Genomic DNA, 23,735 nt, shown 5'->3' with positions numbered 1-23,735 from the left:
GCTGTCCAGAGAGCACCTCCTGGGCTCCAGCAGCATAGTGGGATTGGGATCATGCACTAACCCCTTCCTGCTCCCATCACAGCTGGGCTTTCTGGGCCAGTCACTGCTCCCTGGGCCCTGAAGGTTCCTCCAGTGTGGCCTTGACTGGCCCAGGAGTGATGCCAGCTCCTGCCACTGGGCTGGGTCCTGCCCTTTGGCTCTGGGATACTGCCAAGGGATCTGATAAGTTCCACACAGGGCTTGGGCGTTCCCAGGGTTCTGCCCTCCCTGGTGCCAGGGCTGGAAAAGCTGGGAGTTTCCCAAAAATGAGCCTTTCTCAACCCTCACCTGTGCATGCCCACCAACAGTTTGGGCCCCTGGTGAGTGTGGGATGCCAGCAGCCCCCTTCTCCTGACCTCCTCCCAGGTCAGCACCCACAACAAAGCTTGGGACCTGCTCCGTCCCGATGGCCGAGCCCTGCAGGTGATGGATGTGGCACCCCTGGGCCTGTAGGTACCTGGTGCCCCATGGCTGAGCAGATTCTGGGGGCTGGTACCCCACCATCAGGAGTGGGGCTGGGCAGGGAGCACGGTGCCCACCCCAGCATGGCAGGGGGTGGGTGTGACCCTCCTCGCTTGGTCTTGTCTCCCTCTGCTTGCAGGATGGTGCAGGAGGCGGCAGAAGTGGCCGTGCGTGATGCCCAGGCTGCCATCAGTGCCTATGCCAGGGGGCTGGGTGCCATCCCGGCGCTGTTCCGGGGCTGTGCCCAGCAGCCCCTCGCAGACGGGCGCTCATTTCTGCAGGGGTGAGGGATTTGGCCCAGACCCCACAGGCTGGGAAGGGCTGGGCCGTGGGGTGCTGGGCTGGCTCTGCTGCAGCCCCACTCCCACACCAGCCTCTCCCCAGGGCCGGCAGCCTCTTCACTCTCACCGTGGAGCGAGAGCTGCAGGCTGGCAGGCGCCAGCGCTCGGCCCTCAGGATCTTGGTGTCCCCAGGGGCCACCGGGCCCTGCCCCAGGCTGTACGTACGGGGCTGAGCTGTGTGTCCCCTCCAGCACTCCCTGTGCCTGCTGTGGGTCAGGGAATTCCACCCCTGGAGGTGAAGCAGGAAGGACGCCCCAGTGGGAGCCAAGGGGATGTCACTGCTCCTTGGGGACATGGGCCTGGGGATGTGTGACAAGGAACCCATCCTTGGGCTCCTGTGGGTGGGGGTTCAGCCCGCCTGGCACGCCAAGAGCCAGTCCTCTCTCTCCCCACGTGCAGGGAGCACAGGGAACCCGGAGCTGTCCGCCTGCCCTGGATAGTGGAGCGGCTGCTGGAGGGGAACAGCCTCACCTTCCTGCTGCTGTGTGTGTCGCTGCCAGGTAGCCCCTGGGACTGGGACACACTCTGAGTGTCCCTTCCCTGAGGATTCCCCCCATCCCACCCCACACCTGGCACTCGGTCCCTGGCTGCTGCCCGGGGACCCCAGCTCCACTCATTTCCATCACACCGGGACCCCCTGTGCTGGACCTCCATGGCCCCTGCCCAGGGCTCGCTGTTCTCCAGACACCTCCAGAGAGGAGATCCTGGGAGCTCTGGGACTGGCTGAGAGGGTGAAGGGGCTGGCCAAGACCATCTCTGCCACACTCTGGGACCCTGAGGAGGAGATGGCGGCGCGCCGGAGGGAGATGCGAGCGCTGCGGATGGAGCTGCTGGCTGGATCCGGCCGCCCGGAGCAGAGGAGAGCTGTGGCCCAGCTGCAGAGAGCCCTGCGGGAGCTGCAGGTGGGGAATGCCCCTGGATCCACGGGACTGGCATGGCACTCATCCCCTGGGCTGGGTAAGGTGCAGGCTCTTGACCCATCCTGGTGTCAAGGCCCTTGTCCAGCACTGAGGGCAGGGCCTGAAGCTGCCCCAGGGGTGGAATGTGTCCTGGAGCCACGCCAGGCCTGGGGGTCTGAAACACCCCAACAAGGACCTCCAGTTCCCCTTTTCCAGGTGCTGAAGAGTCAAAGGTGGGAGAAAAAGCAGGCAGCGGCCAAGGTGCTTGGGACAACTGAGATGCACCAGCCGAGTGCTGAGGTGGGCAGAGATCAGACCGGGCCCCTTCATCCAGGGAAAATCTGGTGCAGGAAAAGCCCTCAATGTGTCCCTGTAACATCTCCTTCTCTGCCAGGACCAGGTCTCTGCAGGGAATACAGCTCCACGCCAGCAGCCTGGGACCCAGACACCCCCGACCAGTGGCAGCCTGGAGCCAGCAGAGCCGGAGTGTGGGGCCAGGCACGCATCCAACTGGGTGCAGGGTATGTGGGCACAGAGCATGGCTTTACATAGTGGGAAAGCCCTCACTCTCCATCTGAACATCCTTCTTCAGTCCCCATGTCACACTCATCCTCCTCCCCTGTCCCCACACTGCAGGACGATGTGACAGCAAAAGCCAGGGAGGGGACAGCCGAGCTCTGGCCAGCACAGGGCAGGGGCTGCTGGAGGAGCCATCCCAGAGCAAAGTGTCACGGACATGGCCCGGGTGTGACAGCGTGAGTGGGAGCCTGCAGGGTCCCTGTGCAGGGCCAGCTCTGCTGCCAGCACTGGCTCCTGGTGCCACCCGAGCCCACTCCGCTCTCCTCCAGGCAGGGAGCCGGTGCCAGCCGTGCCCACCCCCGGAGGTCCAGTGTGCCCTGGCCAGGGCCCAGCGGCAGCGGCTGCGGGCTCGGCACTGCCGGCAGCTCCAGCGAGAGCTCGGGGCCAGCACTGTGCCAGCCCAGGAGCACAGCGGGGAGGTGAGCACAGGCAGAGCCCAGCACTGCGAGCTCCAGCCTCTCCTCCCCTGGCACTGCTCTCCCTAGTGCAGCCCAAGGGAGCAGGGACACCCTGGAGCTGCCCTGACCTTGCTCCTGTCCCCCACAGTGGGACACAGAGCGCTGGCAGCGGGAGGTGACCGCGCTGGGCCTGAGCCTGGAGGCAGCGCTGCGGGAGCGGGAGGCGGCCGAGTGGGACCTGGAGGCCCTGCTGCACAACCACCGCCAGGAGATGCAGGCCTGCAGACAGCACCTGCTGCAGGTGGGCAGGCAGGGCTGGGGACACCTCTCCAGCTGTGCCAGGGCTGTGCCAGGGCTGTGCCAGACCGCCCGGGCATCCCGCAGGTGCTCCGGGACCAGCAGCGCCTGGCAGAGGAGCAGCGGGCGGGCCCGGAGCGCCGGGACGCTGCGGGGCACGCCCGGCACAGCCAGCACCTGCAGGACACCCGGCCGGCAGGCACGGCCCATGCCACCACACAGACCCCTTGAGCCACGCCCGGGTGTGGGGACAGCTGGCCTGGCAGGACTGGGTGTCTGCACCGAGCCACCAGCGATGCCAGGAGACTGGCCAGCCCCACCACACGAGTTACCCCAGGCTGCTGCTCCTGAGGGAAAGCGCTGCTCTGTGCTGGAACCTGCCCATGGGAGCACAGGTGGGAGGGCTGGCAGCCCCCAGCTGCAGCACAGAATAAAGTGGGTGCCCCTCAGCCATGTGTTGTCAGGCTCAGTTACACCCCTGGCCCCAAATGTGTCCCCAAGGGGCACAGCCACCATCCCTCAGGGCAGGCAGACACAGGACAGACACACGAATATTGTGGAACTGCAGCTTTAATACCCCAGGTGGCCTCTGCCTGCCAGAAACTTGGTACAAATTTGGGGAGCATTCCCTTTTTGGGGAGCAGGTGGAAGTTCCCACAAGCCCCAGTCCCTGGCTGCTCTGCAGAGACACTGGCCCAGGAAGGGGAAACGGGGCCTGAGGACAGCAGGGCTCCAGGCAGGGCCTAGGCTGCAAATCCATGAAGATGGGAGAGGCCCAGGGAAGCAGCACCAGGAATAGCAGGGACCAAGCAGCATCCATGGGAGCTGAAACAGCACCAGGCCCATGCTGGGCTGGCAGGAGGTACAGCAGGGCCAATACTGCCAGAGCATTCCCAGGCCACTGTGGTGTGGGGAAGCAGCTTGAGGACAAGAATCATTTAGGTGGGAAAAGATCTCTGAGATCAAGTCAAACCTGTAACCCAACCCCTGTCAACCAGACCACGGCATTAAGTGCCATGTGCAGTCCTTAAACACCTCCAGGGATGGTGACTGCACCACCTCCCTGGGCAGCCCCTTCCAATGTTTAATCACCCCTTCTGTGAAGAAATCACTCCTATGGTCCAACCTGAACCTCCCCTGGCACATCTTCAGACTATGAGGCATGCACAGGGGTTCAGGAACCTGCTAAGGCTGGGCATGCCTGATCCCATGGGAACCCCATGGCACAGAGCCTGGCTGGACTGGAGCTGGGCAGTTTCCCTGTGGAAGCAGGGACAGGGTGCTCTCCCCATCAGCACTGCTCCCCGGGGATCCCTGGAGTTGTGCAGGCACCCACCAGGACCGATTCCAGCCCTGAGGAAGGGCTGGGGCTGCCCAGACGTGTGGGAGGAAGGCAGTGACTACGTGACTCCATAGTACAGGTGCACAGCCAGGCCAATGCACGCCACGGCCATGAAGAAGAGGAGGGTGAGCTGCAAGTTGAAGAGGGCAACAGAGAGGAGAGCGTTGACCAGGATGGAGCAGGAGATGACGAAGAGCCTGGTGATGTTGGTGCTGTGCTTCATCACCACGGACATGATGAGGCCGTTCAGAGCCTGGCTGAGCACGATCAGCAGCACCCACGGGGAGAAGCCCTCCAGGAACCCGCCCTCCGTGCCGCTCCACAGATAGCCCAGCAGGTTGAGCAGGACCCCAAAAAAGTACAGGAAGATGTTCTGGAGGCTGAGGGGCAGCGCCTGGCTTTTCAGGATGGCTTCGGTGTAGACAGCAGAGAGGCCGGAGATGAGGCAGTAGATGGAGAGCAGCAGCAGCCCCACGGGGGTGAGGTGCAGGCGCGTCCCCGCGGGGTCCCGGGGCCCCCGCAGCCCCCCGCAGCTGTAGGCCAGCCCGGCGGCCAGCAGCAGCAGCAGGGCCAGCCAGCGGCGCGCGCCCAGCCGCCGCCGCAGCAGCAGGCTGTAGAGCAGCGCCGTGCTGACGATCTTCAGGTTGCTGAGCACCTGGAAGGTGCTGGGGTCCATGAAGAGCTGCATGTGCACCACCAGGTTGTTGTTGGCAGCGTAGAGCAGGGCCGAGAGGGCGAAGGGCGCGGCGTGACGCCAGGACGGCGCCGCTGCCCGCGGCTCCGCCAGCAGCAGCAGCAGGGACAGCGCCAGCTTGGTCAGCTCCACCAGGACCACCACGGACGTGGAGCTGAAGGGGATGGCCCCGTCCACCTTGCAGAGGGTCAGGAGGGGGGCGTGTGAGCCGTAGATGGCCACGGACAGCAGCAGCATCAGTGCCCACAGCCCCCTGTGGAGCAGGCTGTTGGCAGAGCCAGCGGCATTCCCAAACATCCCCATTTCCAGGTGAGAGCCAGCACGAGTGAGCTGCTGCCAGCGCCGAGAGGCCACACAGACTCTCACCCTGCGACACGGAAGAGACCAAATACCAAGAATTTAATGAGCCTGATTCAAGCAGGATGTTCCCTGCGACATTTGTGATGCAGCAGGAGAGCAGGGTGCTGTCTCTCGTTAGGATGAGAACTACAAGCCTTCCTGAGAAGCCACGCAAAGCACATTGCCAGGGCACACCGTGGGCTGGTGGCAGGGCACGCGGGTGACCGGGCACAGCAGCCCCTCAGTCCACAGGGGCACAGGCAAAGGTAAGGGGAAAAGGCAGCTGGCAGCCCCTCAGTGCTCTCGAGCTGCTGTGGGTTAGTGCCGTGACCACTGCTGCCACGATGCCCAACCAACACCCATCACCAGCCCCCTGACGTGTGACAGTGGCGTGGTGCAAAGACCTTTTCCAGGGAAAAGAAGGGTGCAGGTTATGTGCCTCCTAGAGCCTTAGGGGTGCTCTGTGCCTGCTACCTAAGGAGCACCGTTCCTGCAGTCCCTGCTGCCTCCGGGCTCCTCCTCGCTAGTCCCGACCTTTTTTCAGTGAATTCACATAGTCCCGAATCGTCTTCTCAACGTTGGGCACGGCGTAGTTCTGGGCAGCGTAAATCCCGGTGCAGGTGCCGGCCACGAAGCCCAGGACGGCGGAGAAGCGGAGCTTGGCCAGCAGGTATCCCGCCAGGAAGCCTTTGAGCAAGGGCGATGCCAGCAGCGATCCGTCCTGAGGGGAGAGCACACTGAGGCACGGCCGGGACCGGGGAGGGGCGGCACAGCCCGCGGCCCAGGGATGAGTCGTGGTGTGTTTTCCCCTGGGATTTGTTCTTTCCCCCACCAGTCCCTCTCAGAGGGCGCGGCCGGTCCGCCCTAAACCCGCTCGTTACCTGCCCCACGCCGGCCTGCACCTCGTCCTCCACCCTGCGCTGCAGGCTCTCCAGCTGCCCCTTCAGGAAGGCGAGGTCCTTCAGCTTAGGCAGCGAGTCCTGCGGGAGACACGGAGGTGATTCCCGCCCCCGTCCCGCGGCAGGAGCCGGCGCCGCCGCCTCGCGGCCCCGCGGCGCCTCAGCCCCGCGCTCCCCGCTCACCTTATCGTCCGCCATCTTGGCGCCGCCGCCGCCCGCCGCTCATTGGCTGCCGGGGAGCCACGTGACACCTCCGTCGCCGAGCCGCCGCTGATTGGTTGCTACGGGGGCAGCGACTCCTCCCGCGCGCCCCTTCCCGCCACGGAGGCGGTGCCCGGCGCTGATTGGCCGGGGCGGGGTCACGTGGCGGCTGTTGCTCCCTCACGCCGCGCGGCCGGCGCCATCTTGGGACGGTGTTGCCCTTGAGGGCGGCCGGGCCTGAGCGGGGCCGCGGCGGCCCCGGGGCTGCTCCGGCCGGGCTGGCGCGGCTCACGGCCGCCCCCAGCCCGGCCAGGCCGCCAGGACCTCCAGCACCCAGCCACCGTGTCGCCCCTGGGGCCAGCTTGCATGGGGGTCCCGAGCTCCACAGCCTCCCTGGGCTCCTCCTCCCTGAGGGGTCTGGTCCAGTCCAGGCTTGGCCGGTGGTTTATGTCTAAAGCCGTGCAATTGAGCCTTTGCACGACTTTGTCCCTCAGGATTAAGGATAGCAGCCAAAAAATACTTCTGTGAATAAAATATTTAAATTTGTGATTGTAAGGATTAAGTTAAAAGATCTTACTCAAAATTCTTTACCACACAGTGTAGGTAGCTCTAGCTGCAATATTTTTTGTGAAAAACGCCAATCACTTGGTTTTTAAAATTTTAAAAGTTTAATAATAATAAAATGGTTATAAAAATAATAATACAATTAGAGTAATAAAGTTTAGACAATTGCAAAACAATAAAAAGCAAAGAATTACGGACGTCCGGATGCTCTGGGACACTTAAGTTGCTAAAAGCCTCCCTTGTGAACAAAGCAATAACCTTAAAAGCAATAGCCTCTTGTATATATACACGATGCATAAATTCCTTGCAAATTAAGAACTTTACTGGTTTTTGTCAACTTCTCCTTAATCCTGTTGGTTCCACAAAGATGGAGAGAAGGTGGAAGAATGTTTGTCTTTTCTGATAAGGAGGTGTAACTTTTTATGGGCCCCCTTCTCTGACATCTCTATGTGAAGTTTCTTGATTTTCTCATCTTCCTGCTTGAGCTTGTAACAAATCCTGTATCACAGAGTTTCTATTTTAACATTATGTTGTAACCTAAAACTACATTTAACACACTACGTAAGAGAATTAATACAGCATAGCTTTCTAACATTACACACCTGATATTCATTGTAACATCTGCCAAAAGCCAATCATAAAATATGCATTTTTCATGTCTAAAGCCTTTGTACGACTTTGTCCTTCAGGATTATGGATGGCAAAAAAATTCTTCTATAAATAAAATATTTAAATTTATGATTGTAAGGATTACGCTAAAAGACCTTCAGAATTCTTTACCACAGTGTAGGTAGCTCTAGCTGCTAGAGCAGTGCAATATTTTTGAAGCAATATTGACAGTTAATAATATTAAAGGTAATAAAGTTATTACTAAACAGACTTTGATGCTTTTCCCCCCGTCTCAGTGCCTGGGGTAAATCTCAGCCTGAGGAGTCCCTCTGATGGGCACTGCTCAACTCCAGGGAGGAATTTCCACATACGCTCCCAGAAATAACAGAGTAAGGAAAGAACAAAATTGACTTTGGAGTTCTTTTCCAACCTAAATGATTCTGTGGTTGTGAAAACCGCCAATCACTTACTTTAAAATTTTAAAACTTTCATAGTAATAAAATAGTTATAAAAATAGTAATAAAAATTAGAGCAATAAGAATTTGGACAATCGGAGTTAATAAAAAGCAAAGAATTACGAATGTCTGGATGCTTTCCTTGCTAACAAAGGATTAACCCTCAAAAGCAATAGCCTGTTGCATATTCATATATCTCATACATGATGCAAATACTCCTTTCGAACTGGGAATTTTTCTGCTTTTTGTCAGCTTGTCCCCTCATCTTATAAATCAATACTTTTGGCTCCAGGGTGTCTGGAAGAAGTCTGTATGGTCCGATAAAGAGGCAATAAATCTTGTCTTGAGATTTTTGGGTGTCTTGTTGCTGTTATCTCTAAGTGAAGAATTTCTCAGTTATTTTATCCATTCCCTGTGCTGGTCACAAAAAGGTATCTTACATCACATAGCTTCTATTTTAATGTTATGCTATAGCCTAAAGATGTATTTAACACACTACTTAAAAAGGATTAATACAGTACTACAAAATAACTTTCCAACACATGCAGTATTTGTTATAAATGAATCAGCCAATTTAAGAATACAAGGAATTTATTGAATTAAATCAAAGTAAAATTGGAAAAGGCACAAGCAAATCAGCAGTGAGCCAGGAGGTCGGTGCTGGGTGAACTGGGTCTGGACTATGCAGCACCAAACCCTGGCAGTTCACGGGGTACTGATTTCACAATTTTATATACTATTTTTAAACTGTTTCCAGACTTAGCGGGATTCTGGGGGGACCTCCTGTTTCCTTTTGTCCTTTTTCACACATTCATGCATGTTCTTTTCTTGTGGTGCTTCTAAACTGAGGTTTTCTCGGAATACTCTGCTGAAATCCTGTAATCCCCTCACATATCTTGTTCTGGCAACAAATATTCATTTTATCGTTCAAGGCGTATCTTCCAGACAGAATAATCCTTGAGCATAACCGTCTTTTGAGACAGGAATTCATCCTGTCTATAGTGCTCTTTCCCATCACTTGGTTCCATTAAAAAGGATACTGTATTTTTTAGTCCTGAGCACCAATTTACTCTAAATCATATATTACGCGTTCAATTTAATATTTGCCAAGAGCCAATCATTTAATATGCATTTTTCACAGTGATCATCCAATCCAACCATCAGTGCAGCCCTGCCAGGCCAAAAAATCATTAACAAGCTGCCAGCTCCCACGAGCCACACCCAGACGTTTTGGAACCTTCAGGGACAGTGACTCCGGCACTGCCTGTCACGGTGCTTGCCTGTGGGAACCCAGGACTGTCTCCAGACCCTGGCAGGGGCTCAGGGACCTTGGCACGAAGTCAAAAACACCTGTGGCTTCCATTTTAGCCCTTGGAAAAAACTGCCACCTTTGTATGAGGAATTACAAACCACAGGGGTTTGAGTAGTGTGGTAGGTGAATTAACACAGGGTGGAAAAGTAGAATTTTGGGGTTTTTAGAATGGGGTTCAAGGGGACAAGGTGGAGGGATTTGGACATGTCCTGACCTTCTTCTCCTTCTTCTCGTCCTTCATGTCTTGCTGTGATGGTGACACTTTTCGATTGGTTTAAGGCAGAGACACACTGTCCAACGTAAATGACAGATATTGGCACGTTACTGTAAACAAAGCACGGGTAGTTTTTGGTATAAAATGTGAACACTGCCCTGAGGGCAGACAGAATGCCATGGCTGACTTTCTGGACAGAGCTCAGCAGGTCAGAGAAAGAATGTAATAGGTAAGAGAAAATAAACAACACTGAGAAGCCAACCCTAGCATTCAGAATCCTTCTTTGCCTGCACGAGCCAGGAAAAAAAGCTTTTTACATTCTCGGGGTCACCGTGATCTGCAGCCCCCGAGACTTGCCCACCCTTTCAGTGAAGAACTGGATATCCAGTTCCTGGCACAACCAGAGCCCCACAGAGCCGTGCTGACACAGCCGCTGAACCCCGACTGCAGCACTTCCAGCTGGGAAAACAGGCGCTGCAGAACTGCGGGCACAGCCGAGGAGCTGTGGGGAATGATGGTTCCAGGGGCTTGGCACAATTTAATTAAAACCTGTGGTGCTGGGGGTTATGTGTGTGCTGCTCTCGTGGGTGCTACGGAGGCAGCTCCGTGAAGCCTTCTGGGCTGTCAGGCTGCTGCTCTCCGAGTTAATTTAATGCATTCCCAGTGTATATCACTCTGCTCCCACTGAGCACTGGGAAGAGGAAAGGAAAGGGACTCGGGAGGCAGTGGCAGGTGCAGCCCAAAGAAGAAGCATTAATATTGCTATTAATATTAATAGCCAGTTTAAGTCCAACCAAGGCTGAGCTGCTGTTTCCTTGCTTTGCGGGATTCCAGACTTTTTATCCAAAGGCAGGTGTGGATTTAGTGAATCTGACATTTTCCTCAGCCACCTCAAACCAGCCACTTTTCAAGCAGGATTTTTACTTCATGAAAGGAAAATTAAAATAAAATAAAATAAAATAAAATAAAATAAAATAAAATAAAATAAAGCTGTGTGAGTGAGTGCAAGGGCCTTTCTTGGAATACAGTCACAACACTTGAAAAGTGCCACTTAGTGCAAGGCTGACTTGGAAAATTTGGATGTTTGTAAAAAAACATGTGAGGGCAGCAGAACCCTGTGATCAGTCACTGCTGTCACCTGCAGAGAGGTGAGCCCATTGCCAGCCTCACCAACTGCAGGACAACATGGCAGAGAGAAGGTTTATATTGGCTGCTGGGAAGGATTTCTTCTCTGGGAGGGTGGGCAGGCCCTGGCACAGGGTGCCCAGAGAAGTTGTGGCTGCCCCTGGATCCCTGGCAGTGCCCAAGGCTGGGTTGGACAGGGCTTGGAGCAGCCTGGGATGGTGGAAGGTGTCCCTGCCCATGGCAGGGGGTGGGATGAGATGATCTTTGAGGTCCCTTCCATTGAAGATCAGTGTTTGCAGGTCACGGTAGAAGCTGAGCACCTGCCCTCAGAGGGTCTGTGAGGGAGCTCAGCTCTCAGCCCCCAGAGCTTGCACACCGAGGCTCTGTGCTGTGTGGGGCAGCACGGATGGGTCACTGCTGGTGGGTCCTGGAATTTCTGGTGGAAAAACAGCTGGGATGTGAGGGAGGGCTGGGAGAAGCCCTGTCCTTGCTGCATCTAAGCTGAGCCAGGCCCCAGCCGTGGCTGGAGGGAGGATGCAGCCATTCTGTGCCTTGCTCAGCAGGATCCTGGCTGTGAACCTCCCTCCCTGCTGCACCTGGCACCTGCTGGATTGTGGTGGCCCCTGGACCCGCTCAGCTCCTCTGGCTGAGGTGTGGTGGTGCCATTGCTGCTCCCATGGACCAGGATGGGTCTGCCCCTAAGCCGAGAGTCTGAGCTGCTGTGGGATGCTGTGATTAGCACTAAAACTGGGCTATTTGTGCTGTTGGGAGAGCTCAAAGGGAAATTGGTTATCCTGTGTTTGCCAGCTTAGCAGCAAGCTGCCACTTCTGAGGTTTGATTTTCCTGCCTCTGATCCAGCCCTGCCTCCAGCTCCCGCTGCCAGCAAAGGCTTTCACCTTGGCCCTGGCTGTGCCCTTGAGCAGTGGCAGGAGCTGAGCCCTTGGCTGGCAGCACGGCTGCTGCTGGAACAAGGCTGTGCTGTCAGATTTCCTCTGGGCTTGTGCCTGTCTTTCAACCTGTCCCTTCTAATATGGCCTGAGCTTATCAGCATCTCCAGCCCAGCCTGGCTGCAGTGATGGGTGAGATAAGAAGCTTCCACGTGAGGAGGAGCAGGGCATCGAGGAGGACAGAGCTGTGCCCCACAAGGATGGGTTTGCAGGTGTGAACCCTCGGGGGCTGCAGTGCCTTTGCTGCTCTCACAGCTGCTGTTGCTGAGCTCAGCCCTGATGCATTTCTCTTGCATCTCTGCAGGTGCCCACAGCTTTTGCTCCGTGCCCTTGGGAACACTGCTCAGCTGTCCTGCCCACCCCCAGGGCCAGACCTCCACTGCCCTCAGGGTGTCCCCTACCAGGTCCCTCACCTGCTGTCTCCCCTCTCCCGTCAGGCCAGCAGCAGGCATTTGGCACATCCTGGAGGCCTCAGCATGCAAACCAGCTGCCTCTTTGCAGTGGCCTTTGCTGTCCCAGCCCTCCCTCCACAGCCCTTTCATCTGTCGTTTGTGCAATTTTTGCACAGATGCAGTGCCCAGAGATTAGGCTGCAGATTAAGGTTTTACTGTATCCTGAAATGGGTTCCAATTCCCAGACCCAGCAGGACCAACATGCAGCCAAATTTCTCCTGAAAGCTGACTGGGCTGGAGCTGGGGAGAGAACTCCCACCATGTTCTCCCATGTGCATGAAAGGTGGAATCCTACATATATAGCCCAGGTGAGGCACCTGGAATTCTGTGTCCAGTTCTGGGTCCCTCTTGACAAGAATGACATTGTGGGGCTGGAGCATGTCCAGAGAAGGGAATGGAGCCAGGGAAAGGTCTGGAGGACAAGATGAGGAGTAGCTGAGGGAGCTGAGTGGGGGCTCAGCCTGGAGAAAAGGAGGTTCAGGTGGCACCATCTCCTTCTCTACAACTCCTTAACAGCCAGGTGGGGCTCTGCTCCCAGAGAACAAGGCACAGCACCAGAGGAAAAGGCTTCAGTCTGCCCCAGGGTAGGTTCAGGAAGAATTTATTTACTGAAAGTGTTGAGTGGGCTGTGCAGGACAGTCACTGTCCCCTGGAAATACTAAAAAACACATGGATGTGGCACCTGGGGACACAGATTAGTGGTGGCCTTGGCAGTGCTGGGTTAATGGTTGGACTCAGTGACCTTAGAGGGCCTTTCCAGCCTGAGCGATTCCAAGGTTCTGTGATTCTAAAAGGAGCTGGGCAGCCCAGGGCAGGAGCAAGGCTGTTGTCTCAGCTCCAGCCTGTGCCTGCCCAGCCTCTCCCCATCCTGGGAGAGCCTGCTCTGCCACCAACGTTTTGGTCAGGCTGGAGGCTCCCCTGGAAGTCCTGCACAGGCTCCCTGTGCCTGCAGAACTGCCCCATGAGTGGGCTGGGTGTGTTTGTCCCAGCACACACAGGCACACTTGTGGCTGGCATTTCCAAAGCCCCATCCAACACCACAGCATATCACAGAATCATGGAATATCCTGGGCTGGAAGGGACCCACAAGGGTCATCCAGGCCAGCTCCTGGTCCTGCAAAGATACCCCACAATCCCACCTCATCTCTGAGAGCATCATCCACGTGCTCCTGGGGTTCTGGCAGCCTTAGAGCCACGACCATTCCCTGTTCAGTGCCCAACCACCCTCTGAGGGACAAACCTTTTCCTCTGCCACATGGGGCAGACTGTACATTGTGCCCAAAATTTCGGATAATGCAACTTGTCCAGAAGAGGAAAGTGTTTTATATGCCAAAAAAAACAGATAAAAAACCCCAATACACCCACAGGAGAACATCAGAGCTGCACATAACAAAGAAAATGGGAAGCGTGTCACAGGGCTGTGGGCTGAGTCAGCTGCTCGGGGCTGCACGGGAGGTTTGGGGGGAGCTGGGGGTGCAGCCATGGCTGGCACTGCTCCAAGAGGCCGGGCTGGGCAAGGGTGACCGAGGGGCAGCGAGGGGTGTGTCAGAAGCCGTCGGTGCGCAGGGGCTGCGGCAGGTCTGACACGCTGATCTGCAGGTTGAGCTCTGCCGAGTCCAGGGCTGTGGACGGGGTGTGCGGGTGGCTCCGCTCCAGCACGGCGATCTCCTCCAGGTGCTCCTGCCGCAGGTGCCACAGGATCTCCCTGGACAAAAAGTGGGGCTCTGCTTCTTCTGGCTCTGGAACAGAAGAAAACAAACCTTCCTTCACTCGTTGTCCTGAGGCAGAGCTCCAGGCAGAGCTCTGTGAGATGCCCCAAAACATGCACTGTTTCCTGCACAGTCAAAATACAGCTTTCATTTCCCACTTTCAGCATGGCAGAGGGGAAAAGTTCAAACACAAAGTGCAGAATCCAACACTATGTGCTGGATTCCAGTAATGCTTGTGATAGGAGCTGCCTCGCTGGATGGAAATGCTTCTCCCGACAGTGCTGAGTTTCCTCTGAAGAAACCGACATTCATTAAAGCAAGATGCTGATTTCATCTGCTGGAGGTGAGGAGATGGGAGATGAAAAGATGATGGGAATGAGGGAAAGCCTCGCTCCCTCCCATCCCCTGTCAGCAGGAATGGCACAGAGCCAGCACACACTCCTCCCGCTGCTGGGGAAGGCGTGACAGCCCCAGCAATTTCTTCCAGGAACATCAACAGGGAAGGGAGCAGCTGCCTGCCCTGGATGCCTGCTGTTAATGCTTGCAGTAGGCAGCTTGTCTCAGGTCCCCCTGGCACTTCAGCTGGGACAACAAGTGCTGCCACCACCTCCCCTGCTCCTCAGACCCACACCAAGAAGTCCTTAGAATTATGGAATCATGGAATACCCTGGATTGGAAGAGATCCACAAGGATCATCCACTCCAGCTCCTGGCCCTGCATAGACACCACCAGAGCTTTGTCCAAACACTCCTGGAGCTCTGGCAGCCCTGGGGCTGGGACCATTCCCTGGGGAGCCTGGGCAGTGCCCGATCCCCTCTGGGGGAAGAACCTTTTCCTGCTATCCAGACTAAATTCCCCTGGCACATCTCAGCTGTTCCTTCGGGTCCTGTCCCTGGTCCCAGGGAGAAGAGATCAGAGCTGCCCTGTGGATTTCTCTCTCGGGGTTCCTGAGGGTCAGGGTGACCCCAAGAGAGATCTGAAAAAGTCTTTGCTTCCCTGGCCAGAACACAGCCAAATGAGAGTCTTGGAATGCTTCTGATTGTGCTCTTTAAGTTTGTTTATTTCTTCTTATCTATAATATTTTCTCTCTGACCTGCCAAGGTTTGGCTAGCAAGGAGGCCATAGCATTCTGCATGCCCTCTCGGGCAGTGTTTACCTTTTATATCAAAAATTATGTATACTATGTTTACAATTTATTACCAATACCTAACATTTATGTTGGACAGTGTGTCCGTATCTTAAACCAACAGAAAAGTGTCACCATCACAGCAAGACATGGAGGACAAGAAGGAGAAAAAGGCTAAGACACGCCCAGATTCCTCCGTCTTGTACCCCTGAACTACATTCTGAAAAACCCCAAAATTCTACTTTTCCACCCTGTGTCAATTCACCTATTACACTACTCAAACCCTTGTCACTTGTAATTCCTCATCCAGAGTTGGCAGCTTTTCACAGGCTAAAATTGAAGCTACAGATGTTTTTGACTTCTTGCCAGGGTCTCTGAGACCCCTGCCAGGGTAGCCAGGGCAGCCAGAGGGATGTGCTGGACCCCGACACTGCCCCTCAGGAGGAGCTGCAGCCCCTGGGGAGCTCTGACCTCAGTCTCCTCTGCTCCAGCTGGACAGGCCAAGTGCCCTCAGCTGCTCCTCACGTGGCCCCTCTGGGCTCTTCACCATCCCCATGTCCCTCTTTTGGACAGTCCCTAACAGCTTTAGATCTTTCTCATCTTGTGGTGCCCAAACCTGCCCCAGGGCTCGAGGTGAGGCCGCCCCAGCTCAAAGCAGAGTGGGACGATGCCCTCCCTCACCCAGCCAGTGATGCCAGGCTCAGTGACATTCCTATTTCATGTAGGAACGTAGCCCCTCCCTTCCTCCCATGGCAGCAGGGGCCACCATGGTCCCCTGGCTGGGGCCACCAGCCGAGCCCTGCAGGGACGCTGGCCCAGGTCACTCGGGGCCAGCAGAGCGCAGCCGCTGTCCTGGGCAGCCCAGCCCTCCCCCTCACTCACCCTCGTAGGCAATGAGCCTGTAGGCATCTGCACACTCCTTGGAGCCTCTCAGGATCTCCTCCAAGGCCCTGTAGAAAAGCTTGGCCTGCTCCAGGCGCTCCTCCCGGCTGAAGGCAGCACAGTCCTCCTGGGACATGGCGAAGAGGGTCTGCAGCGGGGTGGCATATTCCACAGCACAGTGCCAGAGCTGCAGGGGTGGAAGGACAAGAGATGGGCACAGGAGGGCTGGGCAAAGGGCTGCTGGCAGACCCTGGCACTGGGCACAGCACTCAGGACCTCTCAGCTCCTTGGCCTGCCTGGCACTGGGAACACTGGGACAGGGATACTGGGTCTGGTCCCAGTGTCCCTCTGCCTCGTGCATAGCAGGAAAGGGCAGCTGGCCTGACAGCTCCAGGTGTCCCCTCTGCCAGGTGGGCTCAGGGAGCTGCCTGTGCCCATGGGGGGCAGCCACTGGCTTTGTCAGTGCTCCCAAGAGCAGCCTGGAGGGTGATCTTCCCATGGAATTTGGTCCCGTAGGGAGACATCACTTCCCTGTGATCACAACTTCTTAGTGGCTTTCCACTATACAAAGTGAGGTGGAGGGACAGCACCAATATTTGCTTTCTGTCACCAGAGACAGGACCCAGGAAACGGCTGGAGCTGTGTCAGGGCAGGGTTAGGCTGGACATCAGGAAAAGGTTCTTCCCCCAGAGGGTAGAGGAGGCACTGAACAAGGAATGGTCACAGCCCCAAGGCTGCCAGAGCTGCAGGAGCTCTTGGACAATGCTCTCAGGCACAGGCTGGGATTGTTGGAGTGTCTGTGCAGAGCCAGGGATTGGATTTGATAATCTTTGTGGGTCCCTTCCAACCCAGCATATTTTGTGATTCTATTATTCTAAGTCTGAGCATCCTAACAGAGAGCTGGAGGGCAGAGCACAAACACTGGAAAGACAGAGGCACAGCTGGAAGGAGGCTGAGCAAAGAAACAAGGAGAAATCTGATAAAGCCACAAACACGCCAAGGAGGAGCTGTGTTACCAGTAAGTCTTACTGGGTAAACTGGAAAGTTGAATGGAGTGAATTAGAAGGAAGAGGGATGTGATCCCAGGTAAATGCAGAGAAGGAGGAGGTTCCCAGCCTCAGCAGGCAGTTACTGCCGTGCCCTGGGGCAGGTGCTTCCACGGGCCCTGCTCACTGGGAGGGACTGGGCAGGAAGCTGAGGGGCAAACATTACTGGAAGGCCAAGTCCAGGCCCAGAGCTGCTGGAGCATCCAGGGAGCAGAGTGACTCAGCAGGAGGCTGGCAGAAGGAACACAGAGCAGTGCGTGCAGCACAGCAGGAAAAACCCACAGCTTCCCCCGAGCAGGGCAGGAGAGGCTCGGGGTCCCTGCAGCTGGGCTTTAAAAACTGCAGCTCAGAGCTCAGCCTCTGCCAAAGGGCAAACCAGGGCACCCAGAGCTCTGCCCATGTCTCCATGCACAGCACCAGGGTGTTCCCTCCTCCAAGGGAAAGGGACAGGGACCAGTCTGCTCAGAGATGTGAGAGGAGATGAATGCAATGTGAGATGGAGAGATTTAGGGCTCACCAGCCTAGAAAAGGGGTGAATGGGGGAAAGGAGGGAGTCAAATAATGACTCTCATCTTCAAGCACCTCTTCACAACACAAGGAAACATTCATCCTGTGGGAAGTGATGCTCTGTAGCCCACATCTGCTTTTTTCTGCTCTGTTTTCTACTGTTTTCTGGACTTCAGTCAGCTCCAGGAGGGGTTAAGCAAGCCCACCATCCCTGCAGCTGAGCCTGGGAGCCAGCAGGAAAAGGTACAGGAATAGGATCTCTTCATCTCATGGAAGCCTGGTGAAAGCTGGGAGTATCTAACAGGAGAGATGGCAGTCTCCTGTCCTTATGGCCACTTCTGGGGCCAGCAAGGCTTTTGGGATGATGCTCCCAATGCTGCTCTCAGCATACCTGGTTTTCTTCATCTGTGATTGCATAGAGGCTGTGTTTGTAGACCCTCTTTTTGATGCCTGCTCGGGCCAGGATGGTTTCAGTGAGCTCTGTCACATACTGGATATTGCTGTCAGCTTTCTCTAGGTCATCATAGATCTCACAGCTCAGAGGGAACAAGATGTGGAGCTTCCAGGTCTTCCTGCACGCTGGCAGGTTGGGATTGGCTCTGCTGAATTCCTCCATGGACTTTTTCAACCCTGGTGGAAGAGAGCATCAGGCAGACGTGCCTGATGTGAGTACAGCTGCATTCTGCCTTGCTCCTCATTTCCCTGCTAACACTGTAAAAGTGGGAGGATTGTTATTAGCAGCTATTTCTATCTGTAGGCATGGGAATGCAGGGAAACAGCTACGTACGTGGCAGGATTATTTTTAGGTACCCGACATAATAGGACCAGGCAAGCCCATGAGCAACGTTCTGCTTGGACCTCTCGGACATCTCAGACATCTCCACTGCTGAGGGCTTCTGTGGAGGGAAGGACACACAGACCAGGTGATGACAGCTGCCACCTGGGTCCTTCTGCAGCACTCAGTTCTCCAAAGGGATTGGAGAGCTCCAAAGAGATCTGGAGAGTGAACAACCCACCAGCTCCTTCCCCCACCATGCAGGGCAGAGCCCCTGACAGCCCCCACAGCCTCTACAGAGGAGGGAAGTGGGGCTGGAGTGAGCCAGGCATTTCCCTGGCTGCACCTTCCACTGGGATCGTGTGTCCCAGTGCAACTTGTGCATCTGCTCTGTGCTTCCAGCATGGGAGAGGAGGCACCCCAGTGCCTGATGGTGGGATTCCCAGTGGTCTCTGCCAGCTCTGTGTGTAGAGATGGGTGTCCTGTCCCACAGGCTCCTGTTAGAAGAACCTTCTGCAGCCTGTGTGCCCTTCCTGCACCGCTGGGGCACAGCAGAGCTCTCCCACTTCTGCAGAGGCACCTGGGGCTTGGCTCTGCCCCAACATCACACTGAGAATTGAGAACACACAGACTCTGCTTTTGCCTCAAGCACCAGCTTGACTGACATTTAACATACCCCTGTTTTTTGTGTCGGGGGGCCATGCCATGCATCCCCTGGAATGGCTGTGCTCACTGGGAGGCAGCCTGACCCTCCTGCCAACGCTCCTGGCAGCACAGGGCCAGGGAGATGAGCTCTGCAGGGCTGAGCTGAGAGTGCTCCTCCCGCCAGGCTGGCTCTGGGTAGGCTGGACATGCAGAGGCCATGTAGAGCTGGCTATGTGCCCCCATGGGCTGAGGGGTTCCCCGGGCAGCCAGGCAGGCTGGAGGTGTGAGAGCCTTACCTGCAGGCCCAGGGCAAGGATGAGGAGCTGGCACAGACTGGCCAGGATGAGGTGGAGGCCGAGTTTCTGTCCATCACCGAGGAGAGCCACGCAGGCTGAGCCACAGACGAGCAGCATGGGCCCATGCCAGCGTGGGGAGAGGCAGCTGCTCAGGGCCCTCCAGAAGCTGCCGTGGTGCCTGGGTGGGAGAGGGAGACAGGAGTCAGGCTTGTGGCCACCTACCCACCCTCAGCAGCCATGGCCAGGGCTGCTCCCATCTCCTGGGTGCCACCAACCTTCCAGAGCACTGCAGAGTTGTGTGGGACTGTGCCCAGCACACCCCAGTGCCCCAGAGAGGGCCTGGGTACCTTGCAGCACCTGTGGGACTCAGAGGGAGCAGATGGAATGTCACCCTGGACAGCAGAGGGAGACAACAGCACCCTACCCTCCAGCACTGTGGGGTGGGCAAAGGCTGGGGGCCAAGATCTGTTCTCCAGGAGAGGAGACATCCATGGACATCTGGGGGAGCTGGGCAGGTGGGAGAGGGAGCAAGAGATGAGAGGGACAGGAGGGTGACAGAGGGCACGTGTGGGCACAGAGACCAGGAGCAAACCCCAGCACATCCCGAGGCTGCCCGTGTCCCCAGGGTGGTCCCAGGAGCGCCACAGGCAGGCAGCCAGCCCCGCTGGCTCACCTGGAGTCGAGGTGGAAGATCTCCTCGGCCAGGTAGCAGAGGCCCTTGAGCAGCTCCCCGGCCTGCAGGGTGGCGAAGTGGAAGGCGAGGCTGCGGGCGGTGGGCACGAGGGGCTGCCCGGCGAGGAGCAGAGCGGCGGCACAAGCGCCCAGCAGCACCAGCACGGCGCGCCGCGCCCGCCCGCCGCGGGCCCGCGGGATCAGCGGGGCACGGCGCTGCCGCCGCCGCTCCCGGGACATCTGCGGCGGACAGCGGTCAGCTGCAGCTTGTCCCCGGCCCCGCAGCGGCAGCTCGTCGCCAGCAGCCGCGGCAGCACTGTGGGAACGGATAAGAGCAGATCAGGGGATGCGTGCGCCCAGCGCTCGCTGAGCATCCCGAAGCGCACAACCCTTTGGGGCGGCTCCCCTGCGCTTCCCTCCTTAGCGCTGTCCCCTGTGCCCCGATGGGCTCGGCACGATGAGCTGGCTGGTCACCCCGCTCCCAGACCATGCCAGCCCGCCCGGCTGTGTCACCCTCTGGCCGCACTCACCGGAGCAGCTTCCAGCGCCAGCCCCGCGGTCCCGGCGCGGCGGTCCCCGAGCTCCGCTCCCGCCTGGGCAGCGGGGGCTCCTTCAGAGGCTGCTCAGACACACGCCCGGGCTTCCGCAGCTGCACAGAAAAGCGCGCAGAAAAGTGAAAATGAAAGAAGCTCTGGCAGCAGTGGGCAGCCTGTAGAGTGCCAGAGCTCTCCCACACAGGCGTCCATGAGATCTCTCAGCCCGCAGGAAATCCAGGCACTGGTGGCTGCACCAGATTTCGATATCCATGAGTTTGCACATCCTGGAAAGTCCCAAGTCTGCCAGTCTGAGGGGAACTGGAATGAGGAAGGAAACCAGACTTTATTGAGATTTCATCTGTCAAGGGCAGCAGATTTCAAACATTGCACTGATTCAGCTCAGCAGGTTGCCAGGGGCAAAACAGACTCAAGCTCCATCTAGCAGAAGGTGACTCACAGCACCCTGGATGCTCCTACCCCACACATTTCCAGGAGATGCCAGGCTGGGAAGCAGTGCCCATGAGTGCTGGCAACACAGCAGGGGCTTCCTGCAGCCAGGCTCTTGGTGGCCAGTGAGGCCCTCGAGACTTCCAGTTCCAAGCAGTGGAGAAGTACTTTCCTCCTGGAAGAACATGGGTTAGGGGACACATATGCAAGCCCATAGGAGCAGGTGGGATGCACTCAGGGATGATGAGGGAGATGGATGATGGCCTGGCAAGATTCCTCTCTGATGTCTTTGGAATGTTGTAGCAATCAGGAGGTTCCTGGTGAGTGCGACAAGGAAATATCAAATCCAGCTTTGAGGAGGTGAACTACAACCTGCTCAATATCACCTCTGACCCTGGGGAAGTGATGGATGAAAATCCTCACAGCAAGGATGAGACAGGAACAGCCATTAGGGATTTCACATCACATCTGATGGACCCAACTACCTGGAATGGCAAGAAAACTGGCTGTAGGGATGAGTGGAGAACCTTCACTTCAGCAAAGCCCTCAGCATGGTTACCCATGGCCTCTGTGGAGCCCAACTAGGTAGATACAGGCTGGGAAAGGGACTGACTGTCCAGAACACACTCAGGGTCCCATTGCTTTCTGTCCAGGAATGCCCCTGGGTTCCAGAAGACCCTGACAGTCCCTACAGACCCACATTGCTAGGGTGTCTGGAGGCTGTCACAGGCTCCACAACACAAGGATCTTGGTTCAGACATGCCCACAGTTCACATTCAATTAAAATCATAGAATTCAAAAATTATTTTGGTTGGAAGATACCCCTGCCACAGCCTCCCCCAGCTGCTCCTCATCAGACCTGAGCTCCACTGCCCTTCTGTGGACACAGCTCCAGCATCCTCAAACCCAGAGAGTGGCAGGAAGGGCTGGCAGGGAGCTGCTTGTTTTGGTGGTACCTTAGAAACCCCAGCAAACCATCTGGCCAGTGTTCCAGCCCCAGGAGGGCCTGTGGATACAGCCAACATGTTGTTTGCTTCGTCAACACAAAGGCTGGCTAAAACATCAAGTGAATCACTTCCTTCTCCAGTGCTGAGATAAAGCTTGTCCCATTCCAGCTGGGCTTCCCTGACCTGCTCTGGTTGGCTCTTCAGTGTGGTGGGTGGGCTGCCTGGCTGCCCAGACACCTTCTTGCAGGTCCCCAAGCAGTTGGTGGCTCTCCCCTGCTCTCAAAGCCTGGCCTGGCTTTCAGTTCTACCCTCAGCACACAAACACCAGCAGTATTTCTGTCTCACTTCTGTTTGGAGCAGAGCTGTGGTACTGCTCCAACAGGTGAGTCTAAACTCCAGGAATGAGGTTTCACAGAATTTTGGAACCACAGCATAGCTGGGGTGGAAAGGGACCTTAAAGTTCATCTCATTCCCAACACCTGCCATGGGCAGGGACAATTTTGACCATTTTCTGTGGACCAGGCTGCTCCAAGCCCCATCCAGCCTGGCCTTAAACACTCCCAGGGATCCAGGGGCAGCCACAGCTTTTCTGGGCAGCCTGTGCCAGGGCCTCACCATCTTCACAGGGAAAAATTTCTTTCCAATATCCCATCTAACACTGATCTCTGGCAGGAGGTCACTTCCTCTTATTGCTCTCTACAGCTCCTGAAGGGAGGTTGTAGACAGGTGGGGTCGGTCTCTTCCACCGGGCAGCAACTGGCAGAACAAGAGGACACAGCCTCAAGCTACATCAGGGAAGGTTTAGGTTGGGTATTAGGAAAAAAATTTCACTGAAAGAATAATAAAATGCTGCAATTGTCTTCCCAGGGAGGTGGAGGAATCACCATTTCTGGATATGAAAAAAAAAGACTGGACTTGGCACTTGGTGCTATGGTCTAGTTGTGGTGTTAGGGCATAGGTTGGACTTGATCTTAGAGGTCTCTTCAACCTCATTATTCTGTGATTCTGTGATTTCCCCTTGTCCTGTCACTCCAGGCCCTTGTCCAAAGTCTCCTCTTGGAGCCCCTTTAGGCCCAGGAAGGGGCTCTGAGCTCTCCCTGGCTCCTTCTCTTCTCCAGGTGAGCACCCCCAGCTCTTCCAGCCTGGCTCCAGAGCAGAGGAGCTCCAGCCCTCAAAAACACCTTTGTGGCCTCCTGTGGACACCTGGAACATCTGAGCTTGCCTGAGAACAGAGAGCCCAGTGCCACCCAGTGCCTCTGCACAGCCAACAAGAGGTGGCAGGATTGAAACTACCCCCACTGTCCTCCCCGGCCTTCCTCTGGCCAACAATTTGCTTTTCCAGATCGTGCCTTGATTGACATTCTCTCTGTCCCTGTTTGCTGTCATTCCCTCAAGCAGAGGGAACAAGAAGTCACACACGATGCTGGAAGATTTTAGATGCACATAAAACCCCACAAGGCACCTCTAACCAGGCTGTGTGAGGCTGAGTGGGGCACAGAAATCAGCTTTGTCCACAGCAACCTACAAATATGGCAGCCCTTGCTGAGATCAGGAGAACCAGGGAGTCCTGGAATATCCTGGGTTTGAAGGGACCCACAAGGATCGTCCAGTCCAAATCCTGGCCCTGCACAGACACTCCAACAATCCCATCCCATCCCTGAGAGCATTGTCCAGACACTCCTGGAGCTCTGGCAGCCCTGGGGCTGTGACCATTCCCTGGGGAGCCTGGTCAGTGTCCCACCACCCTCTGGGGAAGAACCTTTCCCTGATACCCACACTAAATCCCCTGACACAGCTCCAGCCATCCCTTGAGTGCTGTCCCTGGTCCCAGGGAGCAGAGATCAGAGCTGCAGCCCCTGGGGAGCTCTGGCCTCAGTCTCCTCTGCTCCAGCTGGACAGGCCAAGTGCCCTCAGCTGCTCCTCTGGGCCCTTCACCATCCTCGTGTCCCTCCTTTGGATGCTGTTCCTCATATTGTGG

At 56.5% G+C, this 23,735-nt stretch overlaps 3 protein-coding genes across 3 annotated transcripts; all 3 read right to left on the bottom strand.

Annotated features, from left to right (window-relative positions):
* Positions 1–3,567: 3,567 nt before the first annotated feature.
* SLC35A4 (solute carrier family 35 member A4) lies at positions 3,568–5,354 on the bottom strand. Its single transcript, XM_021531899.4, has one exon. It carries the CDS (start codon positions 5,352–5,354, stop codon positions 4,416–4,418), a length of 939 nt encoding a protein of 312 aa, XP_021387574.1. The 3' UTR covers positions 3,568–4,415.
* Positions 3,568–6,511, bottom strand: LOC110471335 (SLC35A4 upstream open reading frame protein). Its single transcript, XM_021531900.4, has 3 exons — positions 6,473–6,511; positions 6,272–6,370; positions 3,568–6,111 (listed from the first exon to the last, which is right to left on the bottom strand). Exons 1-3 carry the CDS (start codon positions 6,485–6,487, stop codon positions 5,914–5,916), a joined length of 312 nt encoding a protein of 103 aa, XP_021387575.1. The 5' UTR covers positions 6,488–6,511; the 3' UTR covers positions 3,568–5,913.
* Positions 6,512–12,754: 6,243 nt separating this feature from the next.
* STING1 (stimulator of interferon response cGAMP interactor 1) lies at positions 12,755–21,751 on the bottom strand. The gene is made up of 7 exons (XM_031506016.3): positions 20,358–21,751; positions 19,829–20,143; positions 19,156–19,333; positions 18,227–18,335; positions 17,831–18,069; positions 15,887–16,073; positions 12,755–13,908 (listed from the first exon to the last, which is right to left on the bottom strand). The coding sequence occupies exons 2-7, from the start codon at positions 20,065–20,067 to the stop codon at positions 13,715–13,717; spliced, it is 1,146 nt and encodes a 381-aa protein (XP_031361876.3). The 5' UTR covers positions 20,068–20,143; positions 20,358–21,751; the 3' UTR covers positions 12,755–13,714.
* Between the last annotated feature and the right edge of the window lie 1,984 nt (positions 21,752–23,735).

The sequence above is a fragment of the Lonchura striata genome, chromosome 13, assembly GCF_050655825.1.
Source record: "Lonchura striata isolate lonStrDom1 chromosome 13, ASM5065582v1, whole genome shotgun sequence".
In the NCBI taxonomy this organism is placed as follows: domain Eukaryota; kingdom Metazoa; phylum Chordata; class Aves; order Passeriformes; family Estrildidae; genus Lonchura; species Lonchura striata.
This window is presented reverse-complemented; position numbering and strand designations above follow the sequence as displayed.

Coding starts and splice junctions, on each gene's coding strand:
- SLC35A4 (XM_021531899.4), bottom strand. CDS start 5,354: ATGGGGATGTTTGGGAATGCCGCTGGCTCTGCCAACAGCCTGCTCCAC.
- LOC110471335 (XM_021531900.4), bottom strand. Junction 6,112..6,271: donor TGCAGGCCGGCGTGGGGCAG/GTAACGAGCGGG, acceptor CTCTCCCCTCAG/GACGGATCGCTGCTGGCATC.
- STING1 (XM_031506016.3), bottom strand. CDS start 20,067: ATGTCCCGGGAGCGGCGGCGGCAGCGCCGTGCCCCGCTGATCCCGCGG. Junction 19,334..19,828: donor ATCTTCCACCTCGACTCCAG/GTGAGCCAGCGG, acceptor TCTCCCACCCAG/GCACCACGGCAGCTTCTGGA. Junction 13,909..15,886: donor CAGGCTCATTGCCTACGAGG/GTGAGTGAGGGG, acceptor CTTCTGTTCCAG/AGCCAGAAGAAGCAGAGCCC.